The sequence below is a fragment of the Capricornis sumatraensis genome, chromosome 10 (genome assembly GCF_032405125.1).
Source record: "Capricornis sumatraensis isolate serow.1 chromosome 10, serow.2, whole genome shotgun sequence".
Classification (NCBI taxonomy): domain Eukaryota; kingdom Metazoa; phylum Chordata; class Mammalia; order Artiodactyla; family Bovidae; genus Capricornis; species Capricornis sumatraensis.
The window spans coordinates 41,348,346-41,363,452 of NC_091078.1; the positions used below are offsets into that span (position 1 = coordinate 41,348,346).

Here is a 15,107-nt window from a genome sequence, read left to right on the forward strand (position 1 = left end):
AAGAGATTAGCTGAGGCTGGGGTCAGCCTGACCCGAGGTCACGACTGTCCGGCACAGAGTTAATCTCAGGGATTTGGGATTTCTTCCCAATTTTTGCACCTCTGCCTAGGCTCCTTCCTTGAGGCTAGCTTGTGGCAGAGGACCTCTGCAGAGACCTGGCGAGGATGGACAAGCTAGTGTCGTCTGTCCCTGAAAGGCAGCTCTGATCAGGAGAGGCCTTAATGCTGGGCAAGCACAGTCGATCTTCTGAAAGGTTGTTGCTGAACCACAGAAAAGACGCTGGGATTCTTGGCCTCTGGAGGAGAAGGGGGCCAGAGACGAGGCCAGAGACGAGGCTTGATCACTCACAGCTTTTGTGTAACGAAGTTTTATTAAAGTATACAGGAGATAGAGAAAGCTTCTGACATAGGCATCAGAAGGGGGTAGAAAGAGTACCCCCTTGCTAGTGTTAGCAGTGGAGTTATATACTCTCTAATTAGTTATTACAGTAAATCAAAAGAATGTCTGGAGGTTGTAAAGACCTCACTAGACCTACTCCCACAATTTACACCTTAAGATGACAGAATTAGCCAGAAGGTTTTTTCCAGAGACTGTCCTCCAACAGAATACATTATTGTTATATAATCCTAAGGAATATAGAGGGATGAAAAAGTTTGTCCTTTCTTCCTCATTGAGAATTCCAGACCCCTGTCTCCTTGGGGGCCCCTAGACTTCTTATCAACCTGCCTAGGAGATGACTCTCTCACTTCCTTGGCTCCTGCTCAGCCTTCTAGCCTGCCCTCCCCTCCTGGGTCGCTTCCTTCAGAGACTGCCAGGCCTGGGGCCTCTGTTGCTCTGACATCTTCCCCATGAAAGGAGGCTCAGAGGCAGAAGTGCCCGTCGCAGCCGGTGAGGTGCTCTTGGTCGTCATCTTAACCTCATCCATCAGCCTTGCAGGTGTGCTGGCGCAGAGGGGGCCTGGAGGGCCTCACGGTGGATTCCTGTCTCTTGCTCCTGAGGTTTCAAGAGGAAAACACTCAGCCTTGGAATGTTCCACAGAGGGGAGGAGAGGATTCTTGGCATTCCTAGTCCCTCTGGGCTGGGGAGTTTAGAGGAGACTCCTACAGAGGCAGGTCAGGCTCTGGCGCTGGGGAGCTGGACTCTGGGGACCCCACCCCCACTGTACTTTCCTCCCCCAGGCTGTCTGGAATTTTCCTCTCTGTCTGCCCCAGTTCTTCCCCTGAGGTTCAGCTGCCTCACTGGGGATAGTAAGTAAGCTGGGTGGGAATCAGCTCCCTGATCTCTAATGGTCAGTGCAGACCATGCCCACAGTAGGGAGGCCTCCTAGCCCCTCTTCAGGAGGAGAAGTAAATGCCTGGGCACAAAAGCATTTCCATACACTGAGGTCCACACTAGGGAATTGCAGGCACATCCAAGTCTTCCATCCCGGGAGGTCAGTGTCACTACTCCTGTCGTGGGCCAGGACAGCGGGGCTCAGAGAAGGCCGTAACTGGCAGGCAGGGGGAATCAATGAAGAGAGATTGGAGCTTGGATCCGCCTGTGGCTTGCAGGCATCTCCTGCCCACGGGGGACAGAAGGGTGTTCCATCAGGTTATCCGTACGTGGAGGGTTCCCTGGATTCCCAGTTATGGCTCTGCCTGGCTCTCCCTCTTCACTGCCAGCCCAAAGTTTCTGAGAAGCAGGGGGCCATGGAGCTGTACCATCCCCCCATCACAGCAACACTCCTGCTTGCAGCCCCTGAGACCCCGGCAGTGAAGTCTCCTTCCCTGATGCCCCTGTGCTGTCTCTCACCTTCCTGAGATCCAGAGGGGACCTCTGGTCCCCTGCTCTTGACCTTTCCAGACTCTCATGGGTGCAGTAACCTGTGAGCCCCTTCAGCCCAGGGCCTGGCCTGCTTCTTTGACCCCAAGGGTCCTTCCTGCTGGTCTCTCCTGCAGCCCTGAGCCCCGCCCCACGGACCCAATGTCTCCTGCCTCCTTGCCTGGCCCACCCCGCCCCTGCCCTCAGCCCGCCCAGCCCCCCGGCCTTCCCCATGCAGGTCCAACCCCCCCGCAGGCCCAGAGCAGGTCCTGTTCCTTATGGTTCGCCCAGTCATCTCAGCAGCCTGGCAGCCCCCACAGGCCCCTGATCTGTGGTGAGCACCTCGGGGCCTTTCCTTGACAAATCCCGACAATGCGCCCTTTTACCCATGAGGAAACTGAAGGCTGAGTGAGGTGTGTGGGCTGGACGTCCGAGCCCAGACCATACCCTTTACCCTGAGCTGCAGCCGTCCCCCTCCCGTGTCCCCTCTGAGGAGCACCGCACTGGACGGGCACTCATTCGTGCTGTTGGTACTGGTCTTTGCTGGGGCATCTTATCCCTGTGAGGCGACAAGCGCCTGGAGGGCAGAGGCTGCTCTTCCCATGACCTGCTGACTACAGCTCCTCACACCCACCTCCTCTTGGGCATCTGTGGGGTGTTCTCCAAGCTCTCGTTGCCATGGAGCCCAACAGCTGGGTGGAATGGAGCTGGACTCCCCATTGTCTGCCCAGTTCCCTGGGGAAGACACCCAGGGTCTGGGGATCAGGGGTGGGTGGTCCCAGGCTCTATCCACCAGGCCCCACTTACCTGGAGGGTCTGACACCCCCAGTCTCAGTGGCTAGTCCTTGCTGTCTCTTCTCCAGGTTGTCATTCTGCTAATTTTGAGATTCTAAGTTTTTAGTATCTTCCCCTCTTCCTCTTCCTTCTTTGGAGGGGGAGGTGGGAAGGATAAATTTGAAACGGTTTGTGAGTTTATGAGGATTTGCTCTAGTAAACTATTGTATTTTCTAACAATGTTTCTACAGCCTTTGTCTCAGCAGTTTAGATCTGCCGCGGGCTGCCAAGCCAAACAGTCAGTTTTGGCTGCCTGCACGCTCCTTTCCTGAAATATTACACATTCCTCTCCAGTGAGTGGGACGTAAAAATAGAGCCTGGGCTCAGTTGTGGTCTTTCTGCTTTTAGAACAGACGTGGCCAGCTGAGACCCAGGTCCCCTTATGGGCAGCTGACACCCAGGCTTGGCCCAGCTGGCCTGAGCCCCCCAGGTGCACAGCCCTGGGCTCTCGCCATTACCTGGGAGGTTGCAGGTGGGGTCCTCAGCATCAGGGTGAGGGGAGAGGGCTTCCTGAGTACCCCCACCTCTCCCGTCTCAGCCCTCTTGTGTGAGACTGTGGGCTTGAGTCCCCCATGGGCTTGCTGTCTGAGTTGGGAGCTGTTGACCTTGGGCTGTTTTTTACATGAGGCACCCCATTGCTGGACCCAGTTCAATGTGGCTACCGGGTTCCTGAGAGCTCTTTCTCTGCACCTGGAGAAACTGACTTTTTTCCAGGACGGAGAACATTGCACGAAAGCTCCCTGACTTTCTAGCATTCATCCCAGGCTCTGGAGGTGGTCCCTCTGCTGGCCTGCCAGGTTCCAAGGCTAGGCTGTCCTCTCCTTCTCACTGATCACCTCCAGTGTCAGAAGACCCCCTTTCCTAGCCTCGGGGTGTGGGGAAAGGTGAGGTCAGAGATCTCGCAGGGAGCCTGCGGGACAGCACAGTGGCTACACCAGGTCCCTGCAGGGAGTGTCTTACTCATACTGCTCCTGATAGTGGGCCAGGATGGGGCTCCTCTGACCAAGCAGAAGAGGAGCAGAGCCCAGTAGCCTGCATTTATTGAGCACTTACTATGTGCCAAGTCTGGTCCAGGGAGGTAAGGACAATCATTACTCCGTTTTTACTGGAGAAGAAAAGAGCCCAGTTTTGGGTTGGGTCATTGGTGTGTTTGCCCTTTACTGAGAGGAGCAGGTTCCAGGAAGAAGGTGGTTGTGGCTCTGGTTTTGAGCCAGTGAGCAGAAGGCTCTTCTAAAGTGGACCCGGGGCTGGGGGGACATCCCAGGAGAAAGCGCAGGAGACAGGGCAGGCTGAGTCCTCGTCTGGGAGGGAAGGACTGCCCAGGGCGCTGGAGTCATGGAGCAAAAGCAAGGGTGCCTCCTCTAAAGCACAGAGGGGGCTGCAGTGCAGACGCTGCTTCTGTGTGACCCGGACAACTGTGTCTTTGAAAATGACCAGGAGCCATTTTTTACTGTGTCCTGGTCCAGTTTTGCTGGTATTCTGGTGTCTTGGAGCCAAGGAAGATGAACTGTAGTTAGGAAAAAAAGGCCCTCTGTCCCTCTTCTTTTTCCTGCCCGCCCCCCGGCCCTCCGCCCAGGCCGCTTCCCAACAGGCACATGTTACTTTGTTTTTTATCTTACTGATATTTCTGTCTGCGCTGAGTGCTCCTTTTTGAGCCCGCTTTCTCTAGTTGTGGCGAGTGGTGGGCTCCCCTTTGTTGAGGAGTGCCAGCTTGTCATTGCAGAGGCTTCTCTTGTGGAGCACAGGCTCTAGGCATATGGACTTGAGTAGCTGCACAGGCTTAGTTGCCCTGCGGCATGTGGAATCTTCCTGGACCAGGCATTGAACCCATGTCCCCTGCATTGGCAGGCAGATTCTTATCTACTGCACCACCTGGGAAGCCCCCAGGCATGTGTTTTCAACACAAACCACAAACCTTTGCTTCTGGGGCGAGAAGTAGGAAAAAAAGAGACCCTCACCAGTGTAGCTGATCAAGGAAGACTGTTTCTTAAAAGGGGGGCTATATAATCATAATTCTATTTGCAGAATGGAAAACAACAAATGCCTGGTTAAAAAAAAAAAGACTTAGAAGCTGAATTATATTAGAACTTTATTTCTTCTGTAAATTCTTATTTTTCCCATTTTCACCTTAGAGCGCCCCAAACCAGGTAGCCACCCCAGTTCAGCGTGGCCCCCTCTTCTACCCAGATGTCACCCTCCCCCGAGGAGCTGTCACGAGGTCTCTGGTGGCCCAAGGAGCCACAGAAGCCTCCGTGGTTGTGTTGCAGTTTGTCACGTCCAGCGCAGTGCTGCTTGGGCGTCCCGATGGAGGGCCTGAAGCAGCCCCGGAGCCACTGCGACCCTCCCCAGGGTCCTTGGCTTCCCTCGCCAGGGTCCTTGCCTTGGCCCACTGCTGCCCTCTGTGTAGACTTGTGTTCAGCCCAGGCTTCCAGGCGCTTCTCCCCACTGGAGAAATGTTGATCCAAAAAAAGCCTAAACTTTGATGAACTGCTCAGTATAAGTACTTTTCTTACCCAACATTTTCCAGATCAATCTCAACTCAGTTCTCTCAGTCTCAATTCCAGGCAGTTTATTTTTTTTTAGCACTTTGCATATTTAAAGAACTCGTCATCTCTATGTCCACATTCTCCCTATATTTTATTGTGGAATTTGGAAATATGTGGGCTTCCCAAGTGGCTCAGCGGTAAAGAATCCGCCTGCAATGTAGGAGACACACGTTCACTCCCTGGGTTGAGAAGATTCCCTGGAGAAGGAAGTGACAACACACTCCAGTATTCTTGCCTGGAAAATCCCATGGACAGAGGAGCCTGGTGGGCTACAGTCCATGGGGTCTCAAAGAATTGGACACGACTGAGCAACTGAGCACGCACACATGCACGCATGGAAATATGGAGTATTTGAGAATGATTCCCTCAGAAACCTATAAATCAGATTAGGTTGCTGACATACAGAAATCCTGCTGTATATGAGGATCTCTGGTGTCTATAAAGACATTGTCCATGGCAGCCACTGGATTTTTATATGTGATGTGATGCCCAGCATAGCTGCAAGCCTAGAATCACTTGCTCCGGGTTGGAAACCCAGCCACACAATCTCTTAATGGACTATCTCTTAGTCTCTTATGTGACCTAGGACAATTCACTCCTTTGCTCCAAACCTCCGTTTTTGTCCTTTGTAGAATAAAAACTTTTTAGATGAAAGACTCATCAAGAAAGGAAACTGTGTCTGGTGAGCCCCGGTACCTGAGCTTTGATGTCATTTCTTGGGTTTTATATCTTATAACCCTGAGCTTCCATGCAGCCTGTGCTTGTAGCTAGAGTTCCTTGTGGCATCATCTCGAAGGGTGTCCTCTGGCTATCAGAATCTGGGGTTTGAGGAAAAGTCTCAGCCAAAAAGAACATATGCAGCTCCCTGGGCTCAGGTCTCCAGCTTCTGTGGGAAAAGCAGTATTTCCATCCTTGTCCTGACAAACTTGTTGCAGTGGTGAGACTCCTGGGAGAGTGCTGTTTATAAAAGCTAGTTTGGAATCACCATTTATTAAGTGAAGGTGTATGCATTAAAGTAACAGAGAACCATGTTTTAATAGGGAACTAGTGGCTACAATTGCTACCCTGATACATAGTAAACAGCATTAAAAATTGGGGCAGCCCCTGGCAAACAAATTTGGTATGCACCCAAAATCATGATAGAAGAAAGGGTTAAACCTGCTGTAGTCTGGTGTTTCACTTCTGGAAATCTGACTAAATGAACTCCAAATGGGGAGAGCTGTATATACAAGAGGATGTTCATGGCAGCCTTAATTATAACAGTGAAAATGAGAAGTAGCCAATGGTCTGATAAGAAGAAAGTGGGAAAGTAGATGGTGGGACAGCCACTGAATGAAATATCTTATGCCCTTTAAAATGAATAGTTACAAAGACCACACCCCACCATTGATGTTGGTGCTAAGTGAAAAAACAATACCGAAATTATATGCATAGCAGAACTGCAATGTCATAAAACACATATCTGGAAAAGATTACATGAAAATACAAAAAGAAATAGAGATTGTGGGAAGAGGGAAAGTTTATGATTGTTTTTTTCTAACTCCCCAAATTTTAGCATATAGTTTTACTACTTTTATTATTTTTCTTTTAATATTTATTTATTTGGCTGAGACAGGTCTTAGTTGTGGCATGTGGAATCTTTTTAGTTGTAGCCTGTGGGATCTAGTTTCCTGACCAGGGATTGAATCCAGACCCCCTGCGCTGGGAACTTGGTGTCCTAGCCACTAGACTGTCAGAGAAGTCCTGATACCTTTATTTTAAGAAGAAGAAGAAGGGAATGTATGCGAGAGTAGAAGTAGAGAGGAAGAGAGGAGTGTCCCAGATTGATTTTATTTATTTATTTATTTTTAAGAGTCATCGAGGTAGCAGATTGCTTGCTCTGTAGGACTTGGGAACAGCCTCCAGGGTGCCCTACTGTCAGAGGGCTTAGGTTTCCACCCAGTGATTTGTTGGTCATACAGCTCACCCTTGGCCTTCCCAGGTGGTGCGGTGGTAAAGAATCTGCCTGCCAATGCAGGAAACTCAAGAGATGTGGGTTCTGTCCCCAGGGTGGGAAGATCCCCTGGAGGAGGAAATGGCAACCCACTCCAGTATTCTTGCCTGGGAAATCCCACGGAGAGAGGAGCCTGGTGGGCTAGAGTCCATGGGGTTGCAAGGAGTTGGACGCGACTGAGTATGCCCAGCTCAGTCCTATGGCTTTTAGTGGTTAGCAGCGTCAGAATAAGGCAGTGTCTGGGGGGCACTTGGATGTGGGGTATGGCCCTGCCCTCGGGGGTTCCCCACCTAACAGGACCAGGATCGGCTGAGGGCAGCAGGGCAACACTGAGGAAGGCACAGGAGAGGAAGCCTGTCTTGTCAGCAGATGCCGCAGGCTGGGGACCTCCAGTAACAGACGTTCACTCCCCACAGTTCTGGGGTAGAGGTCCAAGGTCACAGTGCCAGCAGGTTGGTCCTGGAGAGACTCCTCTTCCTGATTTGCAGACGGCCATCTTCTCACTGTGTCCTTAGGCATTAGAAAGTGAGCATCTCTCTGTCTTTTCTTACAAGGGCACTAATCCTGTCATGAGGGCTCTACCCTCATGACCTCACCTAAACCTCTTAAAGGCTTTGTCTCCAAATACTAACTTTGGAAGTTAGCCCTTCAACTTAGGAATTTGAGGCACACAAACATGCGGTCCTTAGCAGGCATGAAGGCAGAGCATGGGACGGAGGGGCATGGGGGGGGGGGGCGGTGAAATCTTTGTAGCTGCACTGAGGCCTGCCTTTGACTTTCTTGGTTTAGTCCAGGAAAGCAGGGTCTGACTGCTGGATTTTTTTTCATCCTTGCCAGCTGTCATTGATCAGGAAGGAAGAGGCCTGTGAGGTGGGGACTTGGTTTTGGGTTTGGATCCTCACTGCAGTGGTCTTATGCTAACCGTGTGCCCTTCCTTGTTGTTGCCAAGGGGAGAGTCACCCTCCTCAGGAAGGTGTGGGAATCTCTCTTGACGAGCCAGGTGGGTGATCCGCTCACCAAGCAGAGGCCTTAGTCGTCAGTCAGAGGCAGGAGTCTCAGATGTTTGTAGCATCCAGAGTGAAGGGCCTTGCTCTCAAAGCTTCCTCCGTGTCTCAGAGATGTGATGGCAGTCCTGCAGATCACTGCTGAGGACAGACAGACGGTCCCAGCAGAGGGACAGCAGGCGGGCGGCTGCTTCTGGAGAGATGTTTGGGCCGGCACACCGGTTCTGTTGACTGAAGGTGTTGCTGTACTTCTCCTCCCCTCCCCCCATCCCGCTAGAGTCAGATGGAGTTCAGCGTCTCCTCCTTATCCATCCAAGAGCCGAGCTGCAGCACCGCTGGCGAGCCCAGGCCACCATCCAAAGCTCCTCAGGGTTTGCAGGTCCTCCGGCCCCCGCAGGGCGGCAAGTCCTCCAGCCTGGATGCCCTGGGTCCTGCCTGGAAGGAAGAGGAGGCATCCTTCTGGAAGATCAACGCAGAGCGGTCCCGTGGGGAGGGCCCCGAGGCTGAGTTCCAGTCGCTGACCCCCAGCCAGATCAAGTCTATGGAGAAAGGGGAGAAGGTCCTGCCGGCCTGTTACCGGCAGGAGCCCGCACCGAAGGCCAGGGAGGCAAAGGCGGAGAAGCCCAGCCCCCTCCGCCAGGAGCAGCGGGCCGCTCCCGGCGTCAGCGCCGAGTGCGAGAGGCCCCAGCCCGCCCAGGCCTGCGCCAGCCCCCCAGGCGAAGCCGGCCCCTCTGGGCCCGTGGGAAAGCCCGTCTCTCCCGAGGCCATGGAGGCTGTGGAGGACATGGAGGATGCTCTGTTCCTGGAACCCGAGCCTGTACAGGTGGGTGTCTGGCTTCAGCCAGGGTCTCACTGCTGAAGGGATGAGGGCTGCCTCACAGGGGTGGGCGGGTGGGCCACAGATGTCCATGCCTTCTTCCTCTGCCATCCCTCGGCAGCCTGCTGGGTTGTCACTCAGCTTGGCAACCAACAGACATGCAGGAAACGTGTTCAGTGCGCCTGTCTGGGTGCCGTGACTCATCTGCCTGCTGTGTGGTTGTGTCTCAGATGCCCCCCGCCCTTCCCTGCTTGTGTGACGGCAGGTGATGGAGGATCATGGGGGCAGTGAGCAGAGGACTCAAGGGGGAAGCTGGCAGTGTGGGTGGGGTTTGACTGCCAGCTCTACGCATGGGCCTGCAAGGCTGGGCTGCTCTGTGGCTGAGGAAGGGAGCTGCAGGTGTCCTGAGGACACGGGGGGAAGCAGGCAGGACCCCCAAACCTCCACCAGGAGCAGCTGTGCCTTTTTGCAGATCACAGGAGACTCGCTTCCGTAGTGATGGGCAGCTTCTCGTTTCCAAGCAAAACGGAGTTAGGTGTCCCAAGTAGAGTCCTAAGGAAAGGACTTCTTTCTGGGGATGCAGGAGAAGGAAAAGAAAAATCTGAGAGTCCCACTGCCGAGGTGCAGTGAGTCGTGAAGAAAGGGCCCTGTAAGAGAACAGGCAGCGCGACTGTCTTTTCCACGTCTCCCTGTGTGTGGAGCCCTGAGTGTGAGCTGCCCTGCACTACTGGAGAAAATGCAGCCAAGAGGAAGTGTTTGCTTAGGACTTTAAACAGAGCTAGTGTTGAAGGATTACCCAAATCCAAAATAAGTAAGTGTGTGTGTGCGCACGGTAAGTCGTTTCAGTCGTGTCTGACTCTTTGCAACCCCATGGACTGTAGCCCGCCAGGCTCCTCTGTCCATGGGATTCTCCAGGCAAGAATACTGGAGTGGGTTGCCATGCCCTCCTCCAGGGGATCTTCCCCACCCAGGGGATCTTCCTGACCCAAGGATTGAACCCACATCTCCTGTGGCTCCTGCATTGCAGGTGGATTCTTTACTGCTGAGCCACCAGTTCAGTTCAGTCGGTCAGTCGTGTCCGACTCTTTGTGATCCCATGAATTGTAGCACGCCAGGCCTCCCTGTCCATCACCATCTCCCGGAGTTCACTCAAACTCACGTCCATCGAGTCAGTGATGCCATCCAGCCATCTCATCCTCTGTTGTCCCCTTCTCCTGCCCCCAATCCCTCCCAGCATCAGAGTCTTTTCCAATGAGTCAACTCTTCACATGAGGTGGCCAAAGTACTGGAGTTTCAGCTTTAGCATCATTCCTTCCAAAGAACACCCAGGACTGATCTCCTTTAGAATGGACTGGTTGGATCTCCTTGCAGTCCAAGGGACTCTCAAGAGTCTTCTCCACACCACAGTTCAAAAGCATCAATTTTTCAGCACTCAGCTTTCTTCACAGTCCAACTCTCACATCCATACATGACCACTGGAAAAACCATAGCCTTGACTAGATGGACCTTTGTTGGCAAAGTAACGTCTCTGCTTTTGAATATGCTATCTAGGTTGGTCATAACTTTCCTTCCAAGGAGTAAGCGTCTTTTAATTTCATGAGGCACCAGGGAAGCCCAAGTAAACAGATAGTGGTATTTCAGAGCGAGGCTGTGGTTTTGAGACATTGTTTTATAATGAACAAAGAGATACTTGGACAAGGCATGTCTGAGAACAATTTCTGGGGGAAGATGGTGGCCTTCTTGTGGACCTGGGTGAGGCGATGAGCAAGGCTTTGTTCATGGAGATGGACGGTGCTTCCCAGAGCTTTACCGCTTCCTGACCTTCAGAGCTTTTCTGGATGGGCTGCAGTGCTTGCTTAGCTCTAGGGAGGCACAGGGAGGACGGCCATGGGGTGATGGAGGCCCCCGGGTCCCCCAGGAGCACTGCCTTGTGATGCTGGCCCTGAGGCTGGCTTCCTGCCCAGTGGCTACCTCTCACAGACTCAGGCAGCCCACTGCTCTCTTGAGTCTGCAGTGGGGTCTTCCTCTGAGGGAAGCATTTATATAAGTTATGTGAGAATCTTAATTGTAAAGAGATACAGGAAAGTGTTTGTGTGGGGGGTGGGGTGGAATGTGGGACAGAGCCCATGAAATCCTCGGAAAGAGCTGATTTCTGACTGCAGAGCACAGAGTGAAATGCTGCTGCGCTAACACTGGTAGGAAACCAGAAAGAGGAATGTATGCCTGCACCTCTTTGGCGTTTCAAGCTCTGGCTCAATCTAGGGGCAGCAAAGGCCTGAGACCTGCCTCAGGGGAGCTGCTTAGCCCATTGCCTCTGTTGCCTCTGTGGCAGTGCCTTGCATCGGCAGCATGTGGAGGGCGCAGACTCAAGGCTCCCTTGCCCAGGAAGGCTGCAGCCACCAGGTAAACATGTACTTGTGTTAGACCTAGCAGAAGGGTCTCTCAGGTGGCTGGCGGAAGCCTGTGGAAGTGTGTCTGAGTCAGCTCACAGATGGCCCTTTAAACCAACCCCATGTCCTGTAAGTGGGCAGTCTGTGACCTGAAGAATGGTCCTGGGTCAGGGAAAATCACTCCAGAACCTGCCGCATAATCTGAAAGAAAGAAGTTTTACATCCTTTCTCTGTATTTTTCACTCCCTCAACTTGGTGACTTGTTTTGTCTGTCACTGTGTATGTGTGTTTCATATTCGAAAGACTACCTTCCTAACTTGTTCTCTTACTCCATGGGTGACTAAATTTAAACATGCCCCTCATTCAGAAGTAGAAAAGATACATTTTTTTCCTTTTCTCTCCAGGTGGGGTCTACAGGCTGCCCTCAGACATGCCTGGGGACAGAAAGGGATACGTGTTGGATCCTGGCAGAGTTTGGCTTGCACTGAGCTTTATTTAATTTTCTGGTTCCCAGCACTGAGGCAAATTGAGGTCAGGGAGCCTCTGAGAGGAAGTACTCTATTTCATTTGGGTCATTTTAAATGAGATGCTGTTTTTAGATTGTGCTGACTTGAAAAAACCTCATGCCTTACTTTGGTGTTTTTGTCCCTTCTACAGGTCAGCTCAAGTAATGTCATCTTGAAGACAGGATTTGATTTTCTGGACAACTGGTAAAGTGGATTAGACAGAACAAACAAACCAAGAATCCCCAAGTATTTTCCAAAGTGGTGTGGTGAAGGGGGAGATTAAACACAAGGGCAGGATTCCCACTCTTTCCAGAATCATTTGGATGCTGGTAAATGTTGCCTTGGCCAGCTCTCCAGATTTTTCCCTTTTTGGTAAGACCAGATATCTGTGCTATTTTCAACAATTTGATAACAGAAGTTTTACATCTGGAATTTTTAAAAACTCTTAGGAATTCAGTAAATCTTAAAAATAAAAGCTGTGCTCTAGCTCCACCCAATTTTCCCCCTCCTTTGAGAAAGAGTTTTCTCAACCATGTCACAAAATTCATAGAGTGATTCCCACCTCCTCTCTGTCCCCACCCTTTTAAAAATGCACGGGGCTCCTTTGACGGGTGGCTGTTGAGGATGTCCTCAGTAGTCATGGCACTGGGCGCCCGCTGTGACCACGGGGAGACCTGCCTGCCCCTGAAGTCCATACCCGCAGCCCCAGCTGTCCAGCTTCCCGCGCGGAAGCCACGCCTCTTCCTCTGCGGAAGCCACGCCTCTGTATCATGTGCCACCCTTCACTCGCATCACTTCCAGGAAACGGATCATGGGCACGTGGCAGGGTCGTCTTTAAACTGCCTGCCATGCTACTTACTCAGACTCTCCATCTTTGTTTAACAAGTTGCATGTTTTAAAGTTTTGTATTAACTTTACATGATTTTGTATCTAGATTTAGCAGTTATAGGGCTATCGCTTTTCTTGGGTTTTGTACCAGTGTCCCCTTGGAAGTTCTTTGCTACTTTCCTGACCTTTTAGGTATTTTCTGTCCTGGGCATCTGCAGCAGTCAGGGCAGATGACAGGCATTGCTGGAAGACCAGGCTCTTCTGATTAGTTGCTTTGGAACCTTCTGGTGTGAAGCTGGCAGGGGCAGCGTATGTCTTTTATCCCAAGGACTGGTCAAGCTGTGTCACGATGGACCCTCCCTCAATCCTGACCACCAACGGAAGTGGAGTCGTTTCTACATGGCCCCAGCGGCGCCCCCTGGAGACCTTCGTGGTCTTGGCAACAGCATCTCCTGAAGGTGGACTCGGCTGATTGCTGTGGTCTCTGCTGCTGGGGAGGTAGGGAGCGGGGCAGGTTAGGACAGCTCTGAGCCTACGCAGAAGGGCAAGGTGCCCTCCACCCAAGTTGGGATGGCGTAAGGTCAGAGGAGAGCCCCTGCTCAGTGACTCCCAAGTGGTGTGCGCCTGTGATCCATGCCCTGGTGTGATCTCCACGTTGCCTCTCACTGTGTTCTCACCTGACGCCTTAATCCCTGCAAATCCTGCCAGTGAGCACCTGGTTTCAGTATCAAAGTGTGTCTTTTTAAAATGCCTTTCTGTTTCATATGACATTCTGAAATGATTTCTAGAATATTTTACCTTGCTCCAAGGTAAAGCACATGGCAACTTTTTTCCCAGAAAGTTTATGCCAAAACTGTGGCCTGGCCAGCTTTTGGTTTGGTTTCTGCCAATTGCATTATGTCCCTAAACTTCATTTGGCTCCTTGGGGTCTTGAGTTTGACCTTCCTCCTCTGGTGACTGACTGTACTGTGGTGAACACAAGTTCTTTCTGCCCTGTTTAAGTAGAGCTGAAACGCTGAAGGGAAAAAGATTCCTAGCATGGTGATGAGGGGGAAAGAATCCTAGAAATCCTAGCTGGAATTGCACAGCTGGGTACCAGCCCTGCAGGTCAGCCACTGAGCTTCAGAGCTGGGCTTGCCGCCTGTCTCCACTTCCAGCTTTGAATGCAGTGGACTGTCTTAGAAACCATACTTGAAAGCAGGGTCTGCTTAAGAAAAAAAGATATCCAGAAGTTGCATTCCTTAGTGTTGGCATACTAAGAAAGAAGGATCTGCGTCCTGGCACAGTTAGCCAAGGTGATCAATCTGTTCTTTTGAGAGAGAACTCTTCTTAATTTCTTTTCCGCTTTCTCATAAAACCCAATATTCCCATTCAGTTCTCCTGGTATCTGAGGGGATTTGGGGATTATTGAAAGGTTCTGCCTCTTTTATCATCATCTGGGGTCCAGTACCCAGTGGTATTTAGGTCTCTGTAACAATGTCTAAAGTTTCGTAAAGGTACCGCCTCCTGAAATTAAATGTAAAATCACAGTTTGGGAAATTATAGTGGGAGTTCTGCAATTGTATTGCTTTGCTTTGCAAAGCAATAAAACTTGAGAGGGAGCGGTAATGGTCTGGAGGATGCATGCTCATGGGTCACCATCTTGCCTGAACTGCGATTCTCCCCTTAACCCTGGGCAATCCATGCTAAGATGATGCCTTTCACCATCCTCCTGGGAATCTATGTTTGGTATGTCCAAGTAAGGGAAAATTAAACTCACGTTTGCCACCTTTTTTTTTTTTTTGCCCCATATCAAGATGGCATTTCTAAAACCAGACATTTGTATTATTGTAAAAACTCACACTTTTCAGTTGAAGCCTAGTGTGGTTTTGCATCCTTCCTCCTTCATCCTGGCCACTCCATTGTCTGCTCCTGAGTTTGAGCTCAAGGATCCAGTGTCTTGCTTTGGGTGACTGTAACTGCAAAATCTCCACCAGGAAGTTAGAAACCAGTCTCAGTTCTTTCACTTGGGATCCCTTCCCACTTCTACCCTCTAGGTTTAGGGGTTCCACCTGCTTTGGGAACAGTGGGGCAACACCCAGCCCCATTGCACCCCCGTGGGTGTCAGAACAGCCTCTTCTTTGATACACATTTTCAAAAATGAAAAATTCTTACTGACTACTTGTAACTCGGTTGTATTTTGTATTAACAGCCTTTAATAAAGCCATTTAAAATTTGTTCAGTGTGTCTCTTTGGGACCTCTGCTGGAGTTAGAAAGCCTGCTAGGATGATTGCTGTTGAACCCAGAGGGGAATAAAAGGATTCATACTTGTTAAAACCAACTTGAAACTTTGCTTCAGCAGGCCCACTTTGCACAGTCCTGCCTGGGCCCTGCAGGTTAGTGGGAAGC

At 51.3% G+C, this 15,107-nt stretch overlaps 1 protein-coding gene across 1 annotated transcript in view; it reads left to right on the plus strand.

Annotated features, from left to right (window-relative positions):
- The window catches only part of C10H1orf198 (chromosome 10 C1orf198 homolog), a 34,891-nt gene extending 19,984 nt beyond the window's left edge, over positions 1–14,907 (plus strand). The window contains exons 3-4 of the mRNA XM_068981989.1: positions 8,455–9,000; positions 12,042–14,907. Of these exons, the coding sequence (XP_068838090.1) occupies positions 8,455–9,000; positions 12,042–12,098 (603 nt within the window). The 3' untranslated portion in view covers positions 12,099–14,907. The remainder of the gene's footprint in view (positions 1–8,454; positions 9,001–12,041) is intronic.
- The last annotated feature ends 200 nt before the right edge of the window (positions 14,908–15,107 follow it).